The sequence below is a fragment of the Salmo trutta genome, chromosome 17 (assembly GCF_901001165.1).
Source record: "Salmo trutta chromosome 17, fSalTru1.1, whole genome shotgun sequence".
In the NCBI taxonomy this organism is placed as follows: domain Eukaryota; kingdom Metazoa; phylum Chordata; class Actinopteri; order Salmoniformes; family Salmonidae; genus Salmo; species Salmo trutta.
Window position 1 is genome coordinate 42,812,061 of NC_042973.1, and position 26,697 is coordinate 42,838,757.

General features: G+C 44.1%; 1 protein-coding gene across 5 annotated transcripts in view; it reads left to right on the forward strand.

The window, feature by feature from the left end:
- The first annotated feature begins 489 nt into the window (after positions 1 to 489).
- The window catches only part of fgd4a (FYVE, RhoGEF and PH domain containing 4a), a 103,095-nt gene continuing 76,887 nt past the window's right edge, over positions 490 to 26,697 (forward strand). The window contains exon 1 of one of the 5 annotated variants that reach the window (XM_029696853.1): positions 490 to 846. In XM_029696853.1, coding sequence (XP_029552713.1) covers positions 723 to 846 — 124 coding nt within the window. In that variant the 5' untranslated portion in view covers positions 490 to 722. Of the gene's footprint in view, positions 847 to 16,046; positions 16,165 to 16,228; positions 16,401 to 24,956; positions 25,133 to 25,255; positions 25,472 to 26,697 lie in introns of those variants that run through there. The other 4 variants (XM_029696852.1, XM_029696856.1, XM_029696850.1 and 1 more) reach the window with 4 other exon arrangements.

Sequence of the window (26,697 nt, forward strand, 5' to 3'; positions counted from 1 at the left end):
CATACATTTGATACTGCCATCCCACATTGTTTATGAAAATGTATAACACTGCAAAATATATCGTAACCCTAAAGATCTTTATTTATTAAATGCATTTTAAGTTATGCATTTTAAATGCATTTTAAGTCAGTAACACTTTTAGAATATTGAGGTCACATGAAAACATTGTCCAACCTAATGTCCAGGGACAGAAAGTCACACTAGAAAAAAGAAAGGCACGAGAGATTGTATGCAAAACACCTTCCAGGTTCTGTGCTCTATTTTTTAAATACCCGCCCAAAGCTACAGTATTTTCATATTGCAATATTGATCCCTTTTAAGTGAAATGATTCTGGTTCCCTTTCTAAAGGGGGAGAGATGGTTCCTCCAATGAGAGCAACAGTGAAACAGGGCGGGGTTTGAAACAATCTGCTCCAACTCCAAGGTGATTGTACAGAGATAAGCGGACCGGATAATGATGTTGACCCAGAGCGCACTCATCGCTCAATAACGTTTGACCTGGTTTAACAGTAGCATTTATTGTGGCACATATCCGGGAAAATAAAGTTGCCACGTGATTTTTCAAGACGTTTTTTTGTTTCATTTAGCTGTGAATGATAAATTGGATTTATGAGTTATTTGACATGGAATGGAATTTTTCTGTAATTTGTTGACGGTCAGTTTCACATTTGAATGCGTGATTAATGATACCGATAGAGCTGCTCGCGCTGTGAATCTTTTCGATGTTGGAAAGGTCATCGGAGGATAAGGGCATGGACGAGTTCAGACGGGTCGCATTCCGGAGGAAGTCCCGAACTTTAGACAAGTCGGACATGGAGCCCAAGAAATGGAGCCCAGGGATTACAGGTGAGTGACTACCGAACCGATGGCAGTGCCTAGGTGGTGTAAAAGCTGAGTCACGCAAGGGGCCAAAAACTCTGGTCCTTAGGTTTGGGTGCAGACAGTGTGGATTGTAATATTTTGTGTAACATGTAATAATGTGTATATAACACTATAGTATTGTCCTGATACTGTGGTGAGGTCTCCTATAATGGCTATTCCATGGTGATCCTTTTTACTGTTGTGCATGTTCACATAGCAACTAAAATATATAGTGTTGCCTGGCTTCACAGTCGACTACTGTAACAATCATATCTCCTTAGTTGTATTTAGGGACAGATCGAAATTTACTGGGGGGGGGGGGGTCCAAAATAGGGGAGGGTTGTCATTCTTTTTTGGGGTTTTGAGGGGCATATGGGAGGGTAGTGCGTTTTTCCCTGCTAGTTTTCCCTAAAAACAATGGCTTGACTTACTTTTGATATTACCCTAATAAAGTTTTAAATGTTTGTGAAGGTTTGATATGGTGTGACGATTATTAAGCTTTAGCTGCTGCTGGCCTATGATATGAAGGCAGTGTGCACCAGCGCCAACTGACTCCGACAGTTGAACTTGTGAGGAAGACTGTTTCAGGCCTACCAGAGTTACTCCTATAATCTAACAATATAATGCTTATCTTTCTACAAAATATTTGGATAGAACATGTATGACATCTTCTGTACGTCTATATCTGTATAGTAGACGCAGTAGCCGTCTGACATAAAGAAATGCAAGTCAGTGTGTCGTGCCACCTGCGTATCTCTATCTCTCTGGAGTCTAAGTTTCTCTTCCTTTATAAACCACTGTTCCCTGGGCGCGGAAGACGTGGATGTTGATTAAGGCAGCCCCTCGCACCTCTCTGATTCAGAGGGGTCGGGTTAAATGCAGAAGACACATACTAGGTATCCTTTTTCCCCTATTGATTTTGGAGTTGAAAACACAAACCATGATATTGAAGTGCCCCGACGTTGGTATGCTCTGTGTATTGGTTGTGTGGTGCATTGGCACAGAAACCTGTTGGTGGAAAATTCATTGCATATATTGTATATAATTATAAATATGGCATCAAAATGTTGAAAATCTGATTTCCCCCTAGCTGATCACTGTCTGCAGCCAGCTCTGATCGTAGTGTAATGACACAGGCACGGAGAGGGAGCTCGTCTGTGGTGGTCGGCGAACCCTCAACATTCTGGCCCGTAGCCCTGCGTGGCATCGACTGTGCCACAAAAGCATGCTGAAGTGGCAAAGTCGATATCCATGTTTATAAACAGGCTCTCTACAGTTATTTGTGGTCGTAAACATTATTTTGAGTTAATTCTATGAGGGGAGAGGGTGTTACATTTATTTTGCTGTAGAAGGGGAGGGACATGTGAAAATATTTTTTACTTTGGGGGGGTCGCATTTTTTTGTTATGACACCTTGAGTTGGACCAGCCCCCCCCCCCCCCCCCCCCAGTACATTTTGATCTGTCCCTTACTGCTTCACATACCTTTTTTTGTCATTGGGTGAACATGATCTATTGAGCCATTGTGAAAGTATGTAATGGCCAACACACCTGTAGTTTACATAGTGAAGATTGCATTGCACTAGACTGCCGAACAGTCAGGTAGGAAGTGGAAGGTTGCAGACAAGCCCTAACCTGTTGTGTAATTACCTCAATGCCTCAAGGGACAGAATATTTTTCTACTTCAGTAAAGAACAACATGCCAACTTTTCACTTGATATGTCAATTCATAGCACATATACAAAAGTTGGTTGGCTATCTAATACCCTGTCCCCTCTTCCACTTCTTTCTGCCTAGATCTCTCCCCCTATTCCTCCTTTTCAACCATTGACTAATGTTCCTTCTTTCTGTTACTGGGAGTCCTGGTCAGGGCAGGTGGAGCTGGGGTCTTCCAGCTGTGACTGAGGGGTTCTGGGCTTTGCCTTGAACTGAGGGAATAGAAAGGAATCCCCCAGTGACTGACTGTGAGGAACCATGTTGTAAACACACAATACAGTGTTGTGCCTGGGCATGCTACAGAGAGAGAGAGGTGGAACACTGACATGGCCCAGTCTTATCTCTTCCAGCCCGGGGAGATTAACGGTGGTTTTGCAAACGACATGGAGCACAGCAAATATTTTATTAAAAGCAGAGGCAACTGTAGCCTTCCTACCTGCTGATTAAGGAAAACTTTGCCTTTGGGCAATGTCACCTCCAGGATAGAGTGGTGAGGTGACCGTTTTAGACTGTGTCTGTACAAACAGAAATAGCCAAATCAGATGTCACTTAATTAAACCAAGTGGGGTGAGCCAGCAGATGCTATAAGAGGTGAGGTAATACTGTAGGGTTCATGAGTCATCCTCAAGGGGCTTCTCCTCTGGACCACAGTCACCTGCTGCTCTATAGGTATACTCATGTGACTATCTTGGACCAAATGCAGGCTAACAGGATGAAACATTGACTATACATCTGGGAGAGTCTTCGTTTTGTTTTCATTTTACCTGGCATCTATATCGGTACTGTATATTACTGTATATTACACCTACTGTATATCACCTTACCTATTTAGATATCTGTACATCAGTGATTTCCCCCTGTATTCTCAAATGGAACGACTGCCCAAACATTAGGCTTATCTCATCATGTTAACCCAGTACAGTACAAATACACTATATATACACTGCTCAAAAAAATAAAGGGAACACTAAAATAAAACATCCTAGATCTGAATGAATGAAATAATCTTATTAAATACTTTTTTCTTTACATAGTTGAATGTGCTGACAACAAAATCACACAAAAATAATCAATGGAAATCCAATTTATCAACCCATGGAGGTCTGGATTTGGAGTCACACTCAAAATTAAAGTGGAAAACCACACTACAGGCTGATCCAACTTTGATGTAATGTCCTTAAAACAAGTCAAAATGAGGCTCAGTAGTGTGTGTGGCCTCCACGTGCCTGTATGACCTCCCTACAACGCCTGGTCATGCTCCTGATGAGGTGGCGGATGGTCTCCTGAGGGATCTCCTCCCAGACCTGGACTAAAGCATCTGCCAACTCCTGGACAGTCTGTGGTGCAACGTGGCGTTGGTGGATGGAGCGAGACATGATGTCCCAGATGTCAGTCCATAGCATCAATGCCTTCCTCTTGCAGGAACTGCTGACACACTCCAGCCACATGAGGTCTAGCATTGTCTTGCATTAGGAGGAACCCAGGACCAACCGCACCAGCATATGGTCTCACAAGGGGTCTGAGGATCTCATCTCGGTACCTAATGGCAGTCAGGCTACCTCTGGCGAGCACATGGAGGGCTGTGCGGCCCCCCAAAGAAATGCCACCCCACACCATGACTGACCCACCGCCAAACCGGTCATGCTGGAGGATGTTGCAGGCAGCAGAACGTTCTCCACGGCGTCTCCAGACTGTCACGTCTGTCACATGTGCTCAGTGTGAACCTGCTTTCATCTGTGAAGAGCACAGGGCGCCAGTGGCGAATTTGCCAATCTTGGTGTTCTCTGGCAAATGCCAAACGTCCTGCACGGTGTTGGGCTGTAAGCATAACCCCCACCTGTGGATGTCGGGCCCTCATACCACCCTCATGGAGTTTGTTTCTGACCGTTTGAGCAGACACATGCACATTTGTGGCCTGCTGGAGGTCATTTTGCAGGGCTCTGGCAGTGCTTCTCCTGCTCCTCCTTGCACAAAGGCGGAGGTAGCGGTCCTGCTGCTGGGTTGTTGCCCTCCTACGGCCTCCTCCACGTCTCCTGATGTACTGGCCTGTCTCCTGGTAGCGCCTCCATGCTCTGGACACTACGCTGACAGACACAGCAAACCTTCTTCCCACAGCTCGCATTGATGTGCCATCCTGGATGAGCTGCACTACCTGAGCCACTTGTGTGGGTTGTAGACTCCGTCTCATGCTACCACTAGAGTGAAAGCACCGGCAGCATTCAAAAGTGACCAAAACATCAGCCAGGAAGCATAGGAACTGAGAAGTGGTCTGTGGTTACCACCTGCAGAACCACTCCTTTATTGGGGGGTGTCTTGCTGATTGCCTATAATTTCCACCTGTTGTCTATTCCATTTGCACAACAGCATGTGAAATTTATTGTCAATCAGTGTTGCTTCCTAAGTGGACAGTTTGATTTCACAGAAGTGTCATTGACTTGGAGTTACATTGTGTTGTTTAAGTGTTCCCTTTATTTTTTTGAGCAGTATATATATATATATACTGCTCAAAAAAAAAATATATATATATACATACAAAAGTATGTGGACACCCCTTCAAATTAGTGGATTTGGCTATTTCAGCCACACCTGTTGCTGACAGGTGTATAAAATCGAGCACACAGACATGCAATCTCCATAGACAAACATTGACAGTAAAATGGCCTTACCAAAGAACACGGTGACGTTCATCATGGCACCGTCATAGGATGCCACCTTTCCAACAAGTCAGTTAATCAAATTTCTGCCCTGCTAGAGCTGCCCCAGTCAACTGTAAGTGCTGTTATTGTGGAGTGGAAACATCTAGGAGCAACAACAGCTCAGCTGCGAAGTGGTAGGCCACACAAGCTGACAGAACGGGACCACCAAGTGTTGAAGCGCGTAAAACTTATTTGTCCTGGGTTGCAACACCCACTACCGAGTTCCAAACTGCCTCAGGAAGAAATGTCAGCACAATAACTGTTCGTTGGGAGCTTCATGAAATGGGTTTCCATGAACGAGCAGCCACACACAAGCCTAAGATCACCATGCACAATGCCAAGCGTTGGCTGGAGTGGTGTAAAGCTAGCCGCCATTGGACTCTGGAGCAGTGGAAACGTGTTCTCTGGAGGGATGAATCACGCTTCACAATCTGGCAGTCCGACCGATGAATCTGGGTTTGGCGGATGCCAGGACACTACCTGCCCGAAGTGCATAGTGCCAACTGTAAAGTTTGGTGGAGGAATAATGTTCTGGGGCTGTTTTTCATGGTTTGGGCTCCTTAGTTCCAGTGAAGGGAAATCTTAACGCTACAGCATACATTGACATTTTTGACAATTCTGTGCTTCCAACTTTGTGGCCACAGTTTGGGGAAGCCCTTTCCTGTTTCAGCATGACAATGCCCCTGTGCACAAAGCGAGGTCCATACAGAAATGGATTGTCGAGATCGGTGTGGAAGAACTTGACTGGCCTGCACAGAGCCCTGACCTCAACCCCATCGTACACATTTGGGATGAATTGAAACGCCGACTGCGAGCCAGGCCCAACATCAATGGCCGACCTCACTAATGCTCTTATGGCTGAATGGAATGCAAGTCCCCGCAGCAATGTTCCAACATCTAGTGGAAAGCTTTCCCAGAAGAGTGGAGGCTGTTATAGCAGCAAAGGAGGGACCAACTTCATATTAATTCCCATGACTTTGGAATGAGATGTTCGACGAGCAGGTGTCCACCTACCTTTGGACATGTATTGTAACCTTATTACTGATACGACTGACTTTTTACGCTATCCTTGTAAAATCTGTCATGCAATTTTTCTAGAATCAAACCTGAACTTGAGCTGAACCACAGTTGTTTGTCTAAGGGTGGGGAGAGCATTTGAATTGACTATACTTCATAATTACACTTCCTTAAATAGAAATTCCTTCCACTTGACATGATACATTGTTGCTCAGCGATTGAGCATTTTGATTATTGCCTGAATATCTGGCTGCAGATGCGTAGGTTGAGTTTCTCATACTGAGCAAGAGAAGATGTTTGTTAGGAGAAGGAGCAGTGGAGCCTCTTTAACTGTAACTAAGGCCCACTGTTTCCATTTTCAGTCGTGAATTTGCTGGGTGCTCGTTAACTCTACAGGAGACCGCGACTCACTAGGGCAGAATGGAAGGATTATTTTTGCTGCATTTGATTTCTTTTGTCCTCCTTGTAGAAGAAGGTTCTGGAATGTCATTAAATGTTATCTTCAGATTGTATAGACCAGTGTTTCCCAAACCTCTCCTCGAGTACCCCCAGACAGTCCACTTGTTTGATTCCAGGGGTGAAAGTAAGCCGGTATGGTCCGGTCCAGTGTCCCGGAAAAATAAATAGTGGGGGTACCCCGTACCATTCAAATGTGAGCCAATCACAATAATTAACACTAAATGCAGAGAAAACTATAGACAGTTACACCATTATTTATCATTAGCGCATGTCAGAGGCATGAAAATGAGCCAATTGACTTGAAAACGGGCAGTATACTGTACCCTCAGAATTGCGGTGTGGTTCGACGAGTACACACAGTTTTTGCCAAGGCGGAGATAAGTGGCCAAGACCGAGACACGCGTTTACTGCAGTGAACGTATTCATTCAAGCTACTTCAAGTGTGGTGGGCCTAATGACAGCTGCCCAGCTGGAGAGAATTTATTTAGCACACAATTTATTTGGCAAACGTAACTGGGAAACTAGTACCGGTAAGCTTCACAATGAAAAATAATCTAACAGGCGAAATGATGAATCCGATCTGCTTTATCTATTACCAAGTGCAAAAGTTGACTGCGGGTATTTATTTAAACAGTACAAATATTTAAATGAATTTTTAAAAAACGGTGTTGACGGTATTGGAAAATCATACCGAGGGTACTTCGAAATACCCCCGGATACGGTATATACGGTATACCGACCAACCCTAGTCTGCACCATATGATGCTGTGGTTGAAATCACCTTTAACCACTCTGATAGGTGCATTCCCTTAACATGGTCTCTGTAAACACACTCTACACTCCACCCCACACGGTCCAAAGTCTGCTTTTGTTTGTATCTCCATCAAGATATCTCCAGCCTTCACACTATAATATGTCAGTTTAACTCACATGTAAGTTCAACTCTTGTGTGTTGGCATTTGAGGTATTTGTTTCTGAGGGAAAACCTCTTCAACCACACCAAGTAGGCCGGGTCTGAAAGTTTCGCCTGGTGGCCTGGTGTTAGTATGAGCCTTCCTCTGAGGCCATAACAAAGGATCTGTTTATGTTCTCTCTGCCCTGGGAAGGAGCAGGGCACCCTGGGATAGCATAGCGGGGCTGGATGAATCAGTGGCTCTGTGTTGTGTTGTTATTGTGGTGGTTGTACTGAGCTGAGTCCTCTGTCTCTCTCACTGACTAACTGGCTTTAATTCACTCTCAACCACTTGTGTTGCGCAACTCACGCAGTTCATTAGAACTATGAGAGCTTTATTAGTCTGTTCAATTTGCATGTAATCAACATGGGTTATTACCACCCCATGAATTACAGTGACAGCATTCCTGCAGCTGCATCTCTCTCATAATGGACTAATGTATGAATGGTGTTGTGTCAGAATGAGGAACCAGTCTTTAAGTTTCCCACAGAGGCCCTACTGAACAGGCTACATAATAAGTCCCTCTTCAGTACACGACTCACAACGTCACGACTCACTCGTTTTTGGGTGCAGAAAGACCCCCATCGCCATGATTTATATAGTTATTACATAACAAGATATTATCATATCCTTTCAATGTTGTATTAAATTGTGTTTTTATATTTTTTCTTTTTTATTATTTTTAGGGGTTAGATCAGCTTTAATATTGCAGATAGATTGTAGCTTCAATCAATGTAATTGTCTGCATCATTTCAAATCCCCCCATAATATTTTTTGTAAATATATACAGTACCAGTCAAAAGTTTGGACACACCTACCCATTCAAGTGTTTTTTCTTTATTTTTACTATTTTCTACATTGTAGAATAATACTGAAGACATCAAAATTATGAAATAACACGTATGGAAAAAAGTGTTAAACAAATCAAAATATAGTTTATTTTTGAGATTCTTCAAAGTAGCAACCCTTTGCCTTGATGACAGCTTTGCACACTTTTGGCATTCTCTCAACCAGCTTTAATTCTTTAATATTTAATCATTTCTGGACCCCTGAATTCATATTTATTATAGAAGTAGGCCTTTTCATTTTGTCTGGCTTGCCATTCCAAATAAAATGTAATATTTTTTTGCTCATATAATTGAAAAAAAACAGGTCGCTAGGTTTAGGCAAGACCATAAACTGGGATATGACTAAAGAGTTAATCAGGGTGATTTTTTCATAAATAGACAGGTATTTTCCTTTCCTTGGTAGCAAGATCTTATCTATTTTTGCTAACTTTCTATAAAAATGTATTGGAGCGAGATCATTTTTTTCTTTAGAGATATGAATACAGAGTATGTCCACATCCTCGTCAGACCATTTTATTGGTAAACTACACAGTAATGTAAAAGTTTAAAAAAAAAAAATCTGATCCAATACATAATATAGTACACTTGTCATAATTTGGTTTTAATCCAGAGAGGTTAGAAAAAGTATCTAGATCCTCTATGAGGCTGTGGGGGGATCTAAATTGTCACTGATGTAGAGAGGAGTAGGCAGGAGGCAGTCACAGGTTTAGAACTACTGAATTTATTTAAGCACCATAGATAAAAGTGGGACAAATCCAAACGCTGTTGTGCTAAAAATATAACTTCATAAACAAAAGGGCACAGGGCAAACCCAAAGTGAAAAATATAAAGTACTCAGGAAATAGTAGGAAAGATTCTTCTCAGGAAAACAAGTAACATTTACAGTGACCGACAAAGACAAATGGCAGAGGGAGTAGGCCTTTTCAAAGTTAGCTATGAATACCAGGCCTGGTTTCCAGATTTTTCATATGGAATGGATCTTTATATTTACCACTTGGATCCTGTTTCTGTAATGATGAAATCACACTTGTTGCGTGTCTGATAATCTACCATTTATATAGGAGTGGTTAAAACATGCTAATAATGGTCCACTGAATAATATCAAAAAAGGTTTGGTATACCTCCACTGGTATGTCATCCAGCCCCGGAAATTTTCCCAGACATAAAGGCTTTAATTGCATCAAGAAGTTCCTCCTCTGTAATTTGGCCTTCACATGAGTCTTTCTGTACTGCTGTTTATTTTTGTTACATTGGGTGGGCGTTCTATGTTCCTTTTTCTATGTTTTTGTATTTCTTTGTTATGGGCCGTGTGTGGCTCCCAATCAGGCACAGCTGAAGCTCGTTGTTGCTGATTGGGAGTCACACATAAGGAGCATGTTTTTCCTTTGGGTTTTGTGGGTAATTGTTTCTGTTTTGAGTATTTTCCTAACAGGACTGTTTGCTGTCATTTTTGTTCATTTTTGTAGTGTTCTCTTGTTTTTTAATAAAAATTCTAATGATGAACACATCCTCTGCTGTACCTTGGTCTACTTCCACAGACAGCCCTTACAATTTTACATTATTGATAGAAAAGAAATCCATACAATTAGCTTCGGTAAGTGGAGGAGACTGAAACGAAAACATATGTTTAAAGTACTTTACTTACTCTTTCAAAATATTGTTTGGTGAATCATGGGTGACTTTCATAAATCATTTTTGGTTTCTATGTTGAATTTTTGAAATAATATATTACACTTGATCTTTCTTGAATAAGTTCCTCCATTTCTTTTAGTTTTTCCTCTAACTTATTCTGAGCCTCTATGGTACAGTTTTTATTGCTATCGATCTGTACTGTTAGTTCTTCCATTTCCTTTGTTAATATGGACACTTTTGACCTAAATTGCTTTTGTTTTGCAAAATGCATCATATGATGAAAAACAGCTTGTTTTGAACTATAGATTTTTGAAACAGGAAAATATACACATTTACAGCACTTTTATGAGCATTTCAAACATAATCCATGAATTATATTTTTGTTACCAATCACAGGTGTTTTTGTTTTTAAACAATCACAAGTGGGCGCCGTCCCTAACGCCCTAATGGGTGGGCGGCTGCTGGCGAAGATGAAGTATATCTAGGATCTGGAAAGATTCTATATAGAGGAATGGTCTAAGATCCTCCCAATGTGTACTCCAATCCCATAAAACATTTTAGAAATAGGCTCATTGCTGTTATCTTCGCAAGGGTAGTGTCGGTTCCTCTCCTTGTTCGGGCGGCGTTCGGCGGTCGACGTCACCGGTTTTCTAGCCATCGCCGATCCACATTTCATTTTCCATTTGTTTAGTCTTGTTTTCCCACACACCTGGTTTACATTCCCTCATTACTTGTCGTGTATTTAACCCTCTGTTCTCCCCATGTCTGTGTGTGAAATTGTTTGTCAGGTTGGCGCGCTTCTGGCTGGTTTGCGCCAGGTGTTGTTTTTGTACCCGTGCTTTGTGGCAGCCGGTGCTTTGTACTGTGTTATTGTACTTTGTGCTGCCTCACTTGTTCTTTGGGCATTTGTTTGTGACGCGGTTGCGTTCTGTTCAAATAATTGCCTCAGTAAAGTGCTTTGTCCACTCATCTCTGCTCTCCTGCGCCTGACTTCCACGCACCAGCTACACCCACCGTTGACAGGTAGGGTGCCGGAGTATTGAAAACAAGGGTGCGAATCATTTTTACCCCTATCTTTCTTTAGATTGTTTTAAATTACTTGTTAAACAAAATCTATTTCTCTGGACAATTGTATTAGTATCAAATAATATACGGAATTATTTTTGCATTTAAAAAAAGTGTTTTATTTAACCTTTATTAGCCAGGAAGGGCTCCACGAGATTTGAAATCTCTTTTTCAAGAGCATTCTAGCCAAGACAGGCATCACCAAGTCATTACACAATTACAGACAGACAACATGAAAAACTACAAGTAATCTAGTAAAAACCATAGAATTCACAAGAGTATAACAAAATCATAAAACAGCAAATTAAAGACATTGACAGGTCAGGGAATCAGTCTCAAAATCCTTCATCAGTGATTTAAAAACACCAATCGGGACAAGTTCTTCCAGTTTAAAAGTATTTTGTAAGGCGTTCCAAGCCGATGGCGCAGAGTACATAAAACCCCTTTTACCAAATTCAGTTCGGACATTTGGAACAGTTCGAGGCTACGAGTGACTAGAGAAGGCCAGCCAACCCTAGTATATAAAGTGCAGTGGTACGTAATGGTTTTGCAGTTTAAAATAAATCTCAATGCTCCATGGTAAAGGGTGTCAATTTATCTCTAACACTGAGTGGAAGCATTCATATATAAAATATAACCATAGTCTAGTAAAGGCATAAATGTAGCTGATACTAGCCTCCATCTAGCTTCAAAAGAAAAGCAGGCCTTATTCCTAAAATAAAATCCCAACTTCAGCTTCAATTGTTTTGTAAGTTGTTGAATTTGCTATTTAAAAGAGAGGCCGTCATCAATTAAAATTCCAATATATTTGAGGTTACAGTCGCAATCTCATTGCCCTGACAGGTAGTAATAGGTGAAAGGTTCAGAGATCCATTTCTTGCTTTAGAAAACACCATTAGTTTAGTTTAGTCAGTATTGAGGATAAGCTTCAATTGACACAAGGTATGTTGAACAGTATAAAAGGCAGTTTGCAAGTTCTGGAAAGCTTTTGTGAGAGACGAGGCACAACAATAAATAACAGTATCATCAGCATAAAAGGGAAGCTGCGCATTTTGCACATTTTTGTCTAAATTATTTATAGAAATAGTGAATAAGAAGGGACCAAGTACAGTGCCCTGGGGCACACCATTACAGACAGACAATTTAACAGACATGAGCCCATCAAATTGAGTGCACTGAGTTCTATCAGACAGATGGTTTGTTAACTATGCAACTGCATGCTCCGAAAGCCCTACACTCGACAATCTCTGCCACAGTATAACATGATCAACTGTATCGAAAGCCTTACAGAGATCAATAAAAAGTGAGACACAGTGCTGTTTTTTGACAAGGGCTTCAGTGATATCATTTAAAACCTTCATGGCTTCTATAACTGTGCTATGCTTCTTCCTGGAGCCCGATTGATACATTGATAAATACAGTTAGTATATACAGTTGAAGTCGGAAGTTTACATACACCTTAGCTAAATACATTTAAACTTAGTTTTTCACAATTCATGAGATTTAATCCTAGTAAAAATTCCCTGTTTTAGGTCAGTTAGGATCACCACTTTATTTTAACAATGTGAAATGTCAGAATAATAGTAGAGAGAATTATTTATTTCAGCTTTTATTTCTTTCATCACATTCCCAGTGGGTCAGAAGTTTACATACACTCAATTGGTATTTGGTAGCATTGCCTTTAAATTGTTTAACTTTGGTCAAACGTTTCGGGTAACCTTCCACAAGCTTCCCACAATGAGTTGGGTGAATTTTATCCCATTCCTCCTGACAGAGCTGGTGTAACTGAGTCAGGAGTAGGACTCCTTGCTCGCACACACTTTTTCAGTTCTACCCACACATTTTCTATAGGGTTGAGGTTAGGGCTTTGTGATAGCCACTCCAATACCTTGACTTTATTGTCCTTAAGCCATTTTGCCACAATTTTGGAAGTATGCTTGGGGTCATTGTCCATTTGGAAGACCCATTTGCGACCAAGCTTTAACTTCCTGACTGATGTCTTGAAATGTTACTTCAATATATCCACATAATTTTCCCTCTCATGATGCCATCTATTTTGTGAAGTGCACCAGTCCCTCCTGCAGCAAAGCACCCCCACAACATGATGCTGCCACCCCTATGCTTCACGGTTGGGATGGTGTTCTTCGGCTTGCAGGCTTCCCCCTTTTTCCTCCAAACATAACGATGGTCATTATGGCCAAGCAATTCTATTTTTGTTTCATCAGACCAGAGGACATTTCTCCAAAAAGTACGATCTTTGTTTATTTTATTATTTGTACAGATGAACGTGGAGGTATTGGCTGATTTCTTTTGATTTTCCCATGATGTCAAGCAAAGAGGCACTGAGTTTGAAGGTAGGCCTTGAAATACATCCACAGGTACACCTCCAATTGACTTAAATTATGTCAATTAGCCTATCAGAAGCTTCTAAAGCCATGACATCATTTTCTGGAATTTTCCAAGCTGTTTAAAGTTAAAGGAACAGTCAACTTAGTGTATGTAAACTTCTGACCCACTGGAATTGTGTTACAGTGAATTATAAATGAAATAATCTGTCTGTAAACAATTGTTGGAAAAATTACTTGTGTCATGCACAAAGTAGATGTCCTAACCAACTTGTCAAAACCATAGTTTGTTAACAAGAAATTTGTGGAGTGGTTGAAAAACTAGTTTTAATGACTTCAACCTAAGTGTATGTAAACTTCCGACTTCAACTGTAAAAAATATTTTAGCTGTTCACTCACAAAGGTTTCAAGTATTTTCACCAGGGGTGACAGCTTTGAGATTGGCCTATAATTATTTAAAAGAGTTGGATCTCCCCCTTTTAAAAGTGGTAGGACAAATGCTGATTTCCAGATCTTTGGAATTTCATTACATTCCATGGTTAGATTGAACAGATATGTAAGTGGTTCAGCTATGAATTCAGCTGACAGATTTAAAAAGCAGGGATCATGAAGATTAGGACCTGCAGGCTTTCTCTGATCTAAGGATTCCAGGGCTTTATGTACCTCCTGCACTGAGATTATTCTAACTCTCGGAATGTAACAGTGCATTTCTATGGAAGATACAGGTATGTGTTGCTTAGTTTATAGTGGGTCTCAGACTGTGTGTGTGGTCGAGGAGAGCTTTGATTGGTATGCCGAGACACGCCCTCCTTCTATTTGTGACTATTCACAGTGAGGTGGGTGTGGGGCGGGTCTCACAGAACAGGAAATGGGTAATATTTCTCTGTCCACATTCCTCAGAGGGCTTTAGTCTACACACACACACACACACACACACACACACACACACACACACAGACACACACACACACACAGGCCTGGAGCGACAGCCTTGCTTCAACCTTTGAATATTAACAATTCCAGTTCCCAACAACTCCACTAGATGGCAGTGAAATCTCACAAAAATGTCTTTGATAAAAAGCAGTTGTGGGGAGTCTGCAACCACTGGTGTTTCATGGCCAATTTCTGGTGAGTGGCACTGTAATCAAGCAAATTATATAATACAATTGAATATATTTGTTTGTTCTAAGAGTAGATGTGGAAAAGGAAACGTTCCTATGGTTTCCCTTATTTTCCCATGACATTATCTTTACATTTTAGTCATTTAGCAGACGCTCTTATCCAAAGCAACTTAAGTAGTGCGTGCATACATTTTCTGTCATTGCATTATTTCCACTCATCTGACTTCATCCTATCTGGCCAATGACTTGTTTTCTACAGATAATGTGAAGTTGGCAGTGCAGCCTCAGCATTGTTTTCCTTTATCCAGGATGTGAATGGTCAATTTGATATAATGGGTTTTTGTCTCACATTATCAGACGTGTTTGCCTGTAAGTGTTTTTCTCCAGCCTAGTGGGTAATACGGTTAGGGGTGGGAAAAGTAAGAGTCAAGGCCACTCACTCTTTTGTTATGGTACAGTTATTTTCCCGGCTGTAAGGGAGTGCACCACCACACACACACCCACACACACACTGCCGTCCTCATTCTGGGAAGACGGGGCATTCCTTTCTCAGGCCTATGGGGATAACAATGAGGAGGTGGAGGGAAAGATCTAATTTTAGTGTGTTTGTACAGAAACGTTTCTGGAGGGAAGGGAAAGGGTCCGATGACACACTTCCTGCAGTATTCCCCCCACCTACCCAAAGAGCTCTGTCTGTTTCAGTCCTCACACCCACGTGAACATTCAAGGCCACTGTGTTTTCCAACTCGATGGGGTTGTTTCTTTCAACCAGAAAGCTTCCAGACCCCTCATACAATTAGCCGTCAAAGCCACTAAGTTGAGGTAAGGGAAATCTCTGATACTAGAGACTTTACTTTCCAAAAGCCCACTGATCCGAGACCAGCCCAAACCCATGCCTGCCCAGAGGTAACTAGCTAACTGGCTCAGTCACAATGCCTGTTTTTTATTTCCGTGCAACGGCCGGTGCTTCCAGAATTGAGTGTGTCGTTTCACACATGGCTGACTGCGTGCTGCCAGACTCTCCAGTCCTGTCCACAGTGGACCTAAAGAAACGTAAAGGGAAATGGAGACCACCCCATCCTTCCTGTATAGGCCTACTACTGCTGTCCCCCCAGCTCTCTCTCCAGCTCACCCCAGCACAGAGAGCTCCTTAGGCCCATCCATTGTTCAGCTGGTGGAGAGAGAAGGAGGAGGGGGAAAGCGAGGGAGGAAGGTGTATTTCAGGCCACCGTTCATGTGCAGGAAGTGTGGCCTCAGCCCCAGTGTCAGATGTACTTTTCCTGCCTCTCTGGTTCTCTGGCTCTGTATGCCTCATTCTCTCCTTCTCTGACTGCCTGTACGGCCACCGAACTGTCCCAGTGGTCAGCCCTACCGACCGGACAGGGAGACAGGATGGACTGCCTGGCCAGCGGCTACCGCAGGTCCCAATCGCTGCGCCGCCGCGTCTCCTCGGGTAGGTGACCGTTAGGAGGGGACCTGGTAGTTACAGGAGTAGAACACACCATGCTGTGACACAGTGACACTCACCAAAAGATACAGGGGACCACCAAGGTCATGCGATGACCTTAGTCTAGAACCTTCCGAGGATGAAATTGAATGATTTTGAATAGTGTTCTCTAAAGATAAGGCGTTGACTTTGGATGTTGAAAATGAACCGACGTCGCAAGTATTGGTTTTGGAGACGGAAAGGTAAAGCTGTTTCTGTTGTTAAGATGTGGAGAATTTGACTGTGTTACTGTAGGGTTGGCGTCAATGGTTGCAGTTAGGCAAATGACCACAGTGAGAGAGGGATGTAGCCTTCTCTGTGTATCTGTTTAAGCTGGCTCCATACTGTAGTGTAGACTATATAGAATCAAACAGAGTACAGGTATGACATAAGTCAATAAGTGAAAGTGTGTGAGAGAACAAGGGAAGGTGTGCAGTCTGCGAATTGAATGTAACAATTTCAACCCTCTTCCCGATCCAGTCTAGACCTCAGTCTCAAGCCCTCTGGTGTCTCTCCTAAGCCTGGGAACCACACAAACCCTGCCACCCACACAGCCGTCTTAGGAGCATGCCAACCCCTCTCCTCCAGCCCCAATGCCCTCTATCCTGCCCCCCATTAACTGAGATGACACGCGGCTGATCTGTATTCTCCACCAGCGAGAGCTCCATTTTCTGAGTGTTACCTTTGGCTGTGCTCCCAGACATCAGCTGCTCGGTTTACAGCTCAATGACCATATGTTTTTTAAAAGTGACATATTGTGTCCCATAAACAGGAGCAAATCATAAGAGGTTACTAAGAGACGGAGAAAGTGGTTAGGAGATGTATACTGCCTCCGGTGTACTTGACATCTAACTAACAAGTATTTCATCCAATATTACATGACCTTTATATATATACTGCAATAGACAACTGCTAGAAGACCAATGAGCTGAGCAGTATTCTGTTTTATGTTCATTCAGCCTCATGGTTGGGATACATGGCATTGCTGTCAAGGACCAGGACTGGTGTTGTAGAGAGTGAGTGCACTTATAGTTAGCAGCCTGGGAAAAAAGTATGTTTTGTTCTCTGAGTCCTGGGAACCGTCCCATCTCTCAAGTCCCTGTAACAACCACTCTGTCCTTTTGGCAAAATCCCCGATGGCCCATTACCCGATTTTGTGTGTGTGTGTGTGTTATGGAGAGGAGGGATAACTCTCCCTCTGTTCATAGTAGAAGAGAGGAAAGTGTGAAGCATGCGTTCTTTCTGTGGGCCAGCAGGAAGGAAAAGGCTGGGAGCAGCAGCAGGACTTGCTCCTTTCACCACACTCATTGTTACAATGTCGGGAGGGTCACATGAGAGAGGACGGGAAACACTAAACACAGCCTAGATATATGGTTACGAGGATGCTATAGGAGGACGCTCTCATTATAATGGATGGAAATGAATAAATGGAACGGAATTAAACGTGGTTAAATAAAGGTAAAATAAAAAGTGGTTTCCATATGTTTCATGTGTTTGATACCGTTCCATTTATTCCATTCCAGCCATTAAAATGAGCCCACCCTCCTTTATCTACTCCCACCAGCCTCCACTGCTAGGCAGATCCTATCTGAAGCTTTGTTGTGTGCACTCGTGTTGTTTTGAGCCGAAAGATCCCAAAATTCAGCTTGTCTACCTGTGGCAGAACAAGTCTAGTGAGATACTGTAGCGTTACCAATAAAGGTCAATGTTTAGCATTGCAAAAGTCTCTCTGAGAGCGGTTGTTATTGTGTCTCTGTTGTTCCTGGTATGTCTCTCTCGCTCTCTCTCTCTCTATCCACAGCATTCCTGAGCACTGACATCATCCTTCGATCACATTACTGAGCACACTGACAGGAGTTGCATGCTCTCACAAACACTACATTATGGAAATGCACATCTTTTTTCAAGCACACACCTGCTGTGGTGGGATTAGTGTGTTTCACTGCTGTTTGTGTGGTTTGTGTGTGTGTGGAGTGTTGTCCGTCAGATGGTGTGAAACTGTGAGAAGAGGGAAGTTTGTCATCGCCCTGCAGCAAGGTTTGATTTATTGACTGTGATGTGGTCTCATGAAAGAGTTGAAAGAGGAGTAAGGTTTTATGTTTTCTGCATAGAACAGCGTTGCAATCAATACTCAGGTCAGCCACCAGGGACAACTACCTGAACATCTATTTACTCTTAAGGGGTCTACACAGAATACAGAAAACGGAGCCGACGGAGCGTAGCGCAGTGTCGCAATGTCTTTTTCCGTCATGCTGCTTTGTTGACAACTGCAACCGACTCGCGCCCCAGGTATTCAGCCAGTCAATCAAAGCATCTACAGTGGTTTCAAATGCTCTCAGATACTTTAATTGTTTGATCAATTGTGTTTTGCAGATGAGTGCTGTTGTCTGGCAGATTATTATCTTGCAGTTCTTTTGTGGCTTGCTTTTCTCTGTTCTGTGTGACTGGATTGATTTTGACGGGGCTGACTTCTGCCAGCAGAGCAGATTTGGGGCGAGTCGTTCACAGCAGGTCATGCCAACCGGACTATGTGAGATTAGAAGAGCCAATCAGTGTGGTCTGGTGCTGTGACATGTGGCAGATGCCATTCGTGCCATGCCCTAGTGACAGATGTGCCCTTCTGTCCATTATGGGGGCAGCAACCAGCAGCCATGCAGGCCACACTGTGTCTGGATGTGTGGGTGTGTGCGTGTTCAACTAAGCGCATATGTGTGTGTGTGTGTGTGTGTGTATGCTCACGTGTGTGTGTGTATGCGTGTGTGTGCGCGTGCGTGTGTGTGTGTGTGCGTGTGCATGCTCATGTGTGTGTGTGCTTCCCTGTACTGTGTGTGTGCATATGTCTGTATTCTGCGATATTCTTACTGTGACCTTCATCAAGTGGGAGGCAGAGGAAGAGAGAGAGATTACAGGAGAGACCGCCTGGCTCAGATGAGAGAGTGGGAATCTGCATGCAGCCAGGGTTTGTGTACAGTAAGTGATGTGTGTTTAATTAATGGTGTGTGCGTGCGTGTGTGTGTGTGTGTCGCATATCCTCCACTCTTAGAGATGTGGTGGGTAGTGGCTATGCACAAGACTATGAGAGTGTGCTACACAGCTGGAGGAGAGCCCAGGGGCTGGGACGAGCCTGGGGCAGATGGGGGGGTGATCATTCACTGAATCAGCCATATATCAAAGCCCCAGAGATTGTTGGTTACGAATGATAAGTTACCACACGGAGACTTTTCAGTGACGTTCTCGTTGACTGTACTATTCTATAACCAGTGTTCTCCTGATGTCAGCAGTATAAGGGAAGATGACTGCAAGGCCTCTGTAGTCACAGAGCAGGAATATCAAATGACCTGTTTCATTCACTGAATTTGAACAACATAATGGCAGCTGGTAAAGTGTTGTGCTTTGAGTGTGTGCATGCTTGCGTGTGTGTGTTTCGGAGATACAGTGAGGATCTAGCCTAGTCTGAGGGCAGTCGGAAAACGACCGGCGAGGCGGCATTTGCTGCAGCACTTTTCAGTCAGGTGTGGTAGCGCCGCAATGCATTTGATTTAGTGTAATAAAACACATAGACTCAAAGTGTTAAAAAGAGGGGCCTCATGATTGGTCAACTCGCGCACGATTTCTCAGTCCTTCACATCGGAGTGCTGCTGTAGGCTCTTTGGGTGTCTTGACCAATCAAAGTCACGTAAATCGCAGGTCGTGCCCGGGCACAACACACATTGCTCAAGGCGCACTCTCCACTTTCTTCCGGTATTTATTTAAAAGGCGTGATAACCCATCACTCCCGACAGAAGCAAAAACTCTTAAATCAAATCAAAGTGTATTTGTCACGTGCGCCGAATACAACCTTACAGTGAAATGCTTACTTACAGGCTCTGACCAATAGTGAAAGAAAAGGTATTAGGCGAACAATAGGTAAGTAAAGAAATACAAACAACAGTAAGACAGTGAAAAACAGTAGTGAGGCTATAAATGTAGCAAGGCTACATACAGACACCGGTTAGTCAGGCTGATTGAGGTAGTATGTACATATGATATGGTTAAAGTGACTGTATATATGATGAACAGAGAGTAGCAGTAGCGTAAAGAGGGGTTGGCGGGTGGCGGGACACAATGCAGATAGCCCGGTTAGCCAATGTGCGGGAGCACTGGTTGGTCGGGCCAATTGAGGTAGTATGTACATGAATGTATAGTTAAAGTGACTATGCATATATGATAAACAGAGAGTAGCAGCAGCGTAAAAAGAGGGTTGGGGGGGCACACAATGCAAATAGTCTGGGTAGCCATATGATTACCTGTTCAGGAGTCTTATGGGTTGGGGGTAAAATTGAGAAGCCTTTTTGTCCTAGACTTGGCACTCCGGTACCGCTTGCCATGCGGTAGTAGAGAGAACAGTCTATGACTGGGGTGGCTGGGGTCTTTGACAATTCTTAGGGCCTTCCTCTGACACCGCCTGGTGTAGAGGCCCTGGATGGCAGGCAGCTTAGCCCCAGAGATATACTGGGCCATACGCACTACCCTCTGTAGTGCCTTGCAGTCGGAGGCCGAGCAATTGCCGTACCAGGCAGTGATGCAACCAGTCAGGATGCTCTTGATGTTGCAGTTGTAGAACCTTTTGAGGATCTCAGGACCCATGCCAAATCTTTTTAGTTTCCTGAGAGGGAATAGGCTTTGTCGTGCCCTCTTCACGACTGTCTTGGTGTGCTTGGACCATTCTAGTTTGTTGGTGATGTGGACACCAAGGAACGTGAAGCTCTCAACCTGCTCCACTACAGCCCCGTCGATGAGAATGGGGGCGTACTCGATCCTCCTTTTCCTGTAGTCCACAATCATCTCCTTAGTGTTGGTTACGCTGAGGGATAGGTTGTTATTCTGGCACCACCCGGCCAGGTCTCTGACCTCCTCCCTATAGGCTGTCTCGTCATTGTCGGTGATCAGGATCACTGTTGTGTCGTCTGCAAACTTAATGATGGTGTAGGAGTCGTGCCTGGCCATGCAAGCGTGGGTGAACAGGGAGTACAGGAGGGGACTGAGCACGCACCCCTTGGGGGCTCCGGTGATGAGGATCAGTGTGGCAGATGTGTTGTTACCTACCTTCACCATCTGGGGGCGGTCCGTCAGGAAGTCCAGGATCCAGTTGCAGAGGGAGGTGTTTAGTCTCAGGATCCTTAGCTTAGTGATGAGCTTTGTGGGCACTACGGTGTTGAACGCTGAGCTGTAGTCAATGAATAGCTTTCTCACATAGGTGTTCCTTTTGTGCGGGTGGGAAAGGGAAGTGTGGAGTGCAATAGAGATTGCATCATCTGTGGATCTGTTGGGGCGGTATGAAAATTGGAGTGGGTCTAGGGTTTCTGGGATAATGGTGTTGATGTAAGCCGTTACCAGCCTTTGACATGTAGCAGCCTATACACCTAAACATTAGCGATCTGACATGAAGTATTGCATGGAAACACAAGGATTTTTCAGTCTGATCAATTGTAGGCTACTAACAACAGCATGTGCATAGTCTAGCCTACTATGCGCCCTGTGCCTCTGTCCAGGGTTAACAAAGCAGTAACCTTGTGTATTTACTGGCCATTTGTTTATGGGAATATGTGAATGGGATCAAATTTGGTTTATATTGAAAGTTGGGCTGACTAGGCTACCTAGACTTTATCAATCCCAAATGATTAACTGGAATTAATCAGTAAACAGCTGACATAGACTGAGTTAATTTTTTACTGGGCCTACGGTTACATAAGGCCGGAGTACACGATGCAAACCAGCATGAAGAGAGCTCAGCCCTGTAAGGTTTATTGTCCAAATCATGTTGCTTTCTCTGTGTCTGTGTACAGGAAACCCCCCTAGTCCTTCTTTAAAATAGAATTCAAATGAAAAGTATAATGTTGCTGCAGTTTGACAGGGTTTTCATCCGCCCCAAGGCCAGGAGTTTTTCCAGGAGTGTGTTTAAACCATGTGACCTGATTAGAAAAACTCTGGTCCCATCATAGCCCGTATTTAACCTTTTTACAACAGATGAATTGCGTCATACAGTGTAAGGTCCGGAGTTATACCTTGTCAGGTTACCAGATCAGGAAAAACTATGGGCCCCAGAATTTCTCTTCCGCCACACCACTCTGGGACCTGTGGCTCCAACTGCAAACAGGAAGAATGATCTTATCTACAAGCAGGCAGTGAGTGTGTGAGTACTGTATGTGCTTGTGTGTGTGTGTGCTTGTGTGTGTGTTTGCGTGCCTGTGTGTGCATGAGTGCGTGCGTCTGTGTGTGTGCCAGTGTGTGCGTGTGTGTGTGTTTAATTTAATTTAATTCCTGTACTATACAGTGTGTGTACGTGTGTGTGTTTAATTTAATTTCATGCCTGTACTATACAGTGTGTGTACGTACATTACAGTTCAGAGCAGCTATGGAGAGTGAATATTAAAGCAAACCCATCACTCACTGTCCGAATATCAATAGTGCTGTTGAATGCCACCGTGGCGACTAAGCGTCGCGTTGACAATAATCAATGAAAATGTCGACTCAGGGGAACCATTCGGTTGGTTGACATAATAGTTAAATAGGAAGCCAGATGCTTGACTTTATCTCAAAGTAATTTCCATGTGAAACAATGAACTCCCCAGGTGTACTTCTAGAGTCTGCTGGTCCACTATGTCTTCGGTGAAATGCCAGACTCTATGTTTTATTACTACGTAACTTCAACAAGTTGATGTTTCAGCCACACTGAAATGAAGTCGACTTTCAACTGAAACGGCAGAAACGGAACAGAAAGTGAAATGGGCTTACTGGTTATTTTTATGCATTGCTAACAAAGTACAGTATTTCATCCATTCCACCCTTGAGTTCAGAGACCTGGAAATCCTGTGATTTTACATACAAATGCTGCCAGATCCTATGTGAGTCCATTGAGCAGTGAGGCAGCATGAGCAGAAAAGGCTGGTTCCTCCAATCTACCACAGTCTCTTTAATGACTCCCATCTCTATTTGACACACTCCTAATGTCTGTAATAGAGGGGTGTTTTATGGCCTCCACACACACACTGAGCCAGGCACATAGTCCGTCTTGTCTCTGTGACTGCAGGCCTGTGACCCTTAGAGCAGTGACCTGGAGGCAATCATGGCTCTGTAGTAAAACCAGAGTGGCTGGGCTTCACCCGGCGTCCACTCTCAGGTCTGGCATATGTACACACACACAAACACACACACACACACACACATGCTCACCAATTCACACACACACACACACACACACACACCAATTCTCACACACACACACATGCTCACAAATTCCGACTCACACGTCACACACACACACATTTCTTTGTGTGAGGCAGTGGGGATGTTACTGTTCTCTGAGGTTTGATGGGACCCTTCCTGTCACTAATGGCACTGTGTCTTAACGAGGTGTGATAGAAGGGAGGGAGGCATGGTGGGTGGGCCCTGAGGGTGCCCCTGGATAGTGACTGCTCTGTTGTCTGGCTCTCTCTCTGTCAGTCAGGAAGCATGGTGCCCGGACCTCTGGAGAGAGAGGTTAACAATGAAGGGACTATGAGGAGAGAGGACTACCGGCCCCAGGCTCACTGTCTGACTGGGGGAAGTAGACGGGAGGGGAGATGGAGAGAGGAGAAGGGATGCAGAGAGAGGCATGAGATGAAAGAGAGGAGTAGAGGAAGAAGGAGCCCACTGGGCAAAAACTGGTTGAATCAACGTTGTTTCCACGTCATTTCAACCAAAAAATGTAATATGATAAAAACTGATAGGATTTGAAAAAGTGATCAACGAAAGGGAATTTTGTCTTTTTTTCACCCAACTTTTAACGTAAATCCAATGACATGGTGACATTTGTTGTTAATTTCGCGTCGAATATAGGTTAGTTGACAAAAGCCCAGTGAGAGGTCAGTTCAGGAGTGTCGAGCGTGCCACGCTGAAATAGAGCAGACAGGATCAGAATGATGCCCCTAAGTGGCCATTGTGTGTGCAAGCATTCCTGTGTGTGTGTGTGTGTGTGTCTGCCGTGAAAACTGAGTAACACTTGGCTGTCCAACAGGTCATGTTCTCAGGCCAGTGTGAGTTCACAACAGAGCACGTATGACAACACTTTCCCCCTGCCTCTTACTCACCATATCAAACCAGTGGCTCTCTGTTCAACCACAAACAGACCTCTCTAAACTCTGATGGTAAATGCGGGTGTGACCTTATTCAGTGTATGGTTGTGACATAGGAGCATTTGGCTCTAATGCCATGGGAATGGAGTAGGTGGAATTCAATCTCTTCATCGCACACTCCCCCCACGCACACCACTCTGACTCATCTGCATTCAAAGGGGGGGGGGGGGGGGGGGGCACTGGAGTTATTGACCCACCCCCGAGCCTACTGTCACATGACCCCTGAATTGGTGTGAATGGAATAAAAACACACACAATTGACTGAGACACATGGAACATCATTTTAAACAACATCTTAATGATTGCTAGAAAATCTGATTCAGGAGCTGCGCCTTCATTGACTGATTTATTTTTTCAGTCATCACCCACCTCATCCATCTATCCCTCCCTCTACCTCTCTCTTTCTCTTTCTCTCTCTCTCTCTCTGGCTCCCCTCTCTCATCCTCTCTATCACTGCCACTCCCTCTCTCCTCTCTCTCCTTGGAGGGGGAGTGTTGTGTGAGGTTCAGCACCTGACAGCAGTGGCCAGTAGCAGCAGCAGCGACGGCAGATGAGAGCCATTGGCTTCCTCCCTGCTCTCTGGCCCTTCCCCTCCTCCCACACAATAGGGCTGATTGTCTGCGCGACACACACACACACCCACATATACACACAGAAGGGGTCTTACTGTGTGGGTAGCGTTCCCCCGCCATATGCCCCGTCTCCGCTGGAATGTGATTATCTTCACAAGCTACGGATTGGAAACACACAGAGAAGAGACAGAGAGGAGAAAGGAGGAAAAGGTACGTTGAAGTTATAGTAAGTAAGAAAGCGTGTGAGAAAGAGAGAAGCAGGACGAGAGAGAGAGAGAGAGAGAGAGAGAGGGGAGGGGAGGGTGAAAAGGCGATGTAGACGGAGAGAGAAGGGAGGATGCGGCGAAAGCAGCAAGGCAGTAGTTTAGCGCGAACCTGACCCTGCCTGTGTGCCTCTGTGAGAGCGAGAGGACCGGAGAGAGGGAGAGGTCGATTTGTCCTCGTCATTCTGGCTTAAGTGTAACAAGGAGAAGGATATCCTACCTCTGTGGATGGTAGCTGTTGACTCTGACACAGACCGAGGCAGGACTAACGGAAGCCTTGTCTCAGGTCAGTGGGTTTTTCTCTGGTAGACGGACTGGACTTAAGCTCTCCAGTACACTGTAGCCATCGAGGTCACAACGCTGTGTTCACAGCTGTGTTATACAGACAGGGGTGTTTATCACTGGTCCCAGAGCAGAGAGAGGAGCAGTCTACTGCTACTGAATACTGAATATTGAGGTAAAATGTGGGGTTGTTGTAAGTCTGGTGACACACAGAGCTGATGATCAGTATTCCGAGTAGACTGTCGGTTACACAAAGGGAGGAACACCTCACAAACGAGGGACCTTACACCACAGGATGTGCCTAAGATAGCATGATAAGTATAGCAGGGAGTGTGAGGGGTGTTTGTGTGTGTGTGTGTGTGTGTGTGTGTGGCTGTGCCGGGGGTAGGAGGGGTATTAAGATGCAAGCAGGCTTTGTTTGTTGGCTGAGCCCCAGAGCTGCAGCCTCTCTCAGTAGTACACATGCAAAACACACACACACTTGTAAAACACACACATCTGATTTGCATACACACACTGACAAACATGTGGAGGACTATTGCAGTTAGCCTTCTTGGCCACTGTTACAGCCCTTATCTGTCACCGTGGTGTGCTCTAGCAGAGATGTTAGCCACACCAGCTGCATGTAAGCGTTGCCATAGCCTACCCTGCTGTAGATGAAGCTGCTAGTTCACCTTGCTGTTAGAGCTGCAACAGTGGCTGTTGTTATTCCCAATGGTGTTTATCTTCAACTGTTAGCTTTCCTTTGCCATATCAACTCTTGCTGCTGTGTAGCTCAATCTGATAGTGATAGATACCCTAGTAGTTAAACCATTAGTTTCACCTGGGCTCTGCTGAGACTGGACTGTAACTGTTAGTGGTCCCTGCGTTCCCTGCTGTGTAGTTGAAACAGGCATGCAGGGCGACTCTAATGGCGCAATTCCACTAGAGGAACCAAGCCAGAACATGCCGGAACCAGCACGAACTAGGCTTGTTGGTTGTTGCTTGTTTTCCATTTGTTGTGGAACTAGAAACAGGACTAGGTTTAATTTGCGGGAAAAACTGCTAATGACAATTTCAAGACAGCGACCGATGACGCAATTCGACAGAGACATTGCTGTGATCCTCGGTGACTGGCATTTTTAAGTATGGAGGAGGGAGACGCGCTGGAGGAGATAACCAGGAGTTTTGTGCCATCGTTTAAATTGTTGTTTGTGGGCAATAATGGAGATTGAACGAGAGGAGACAGCT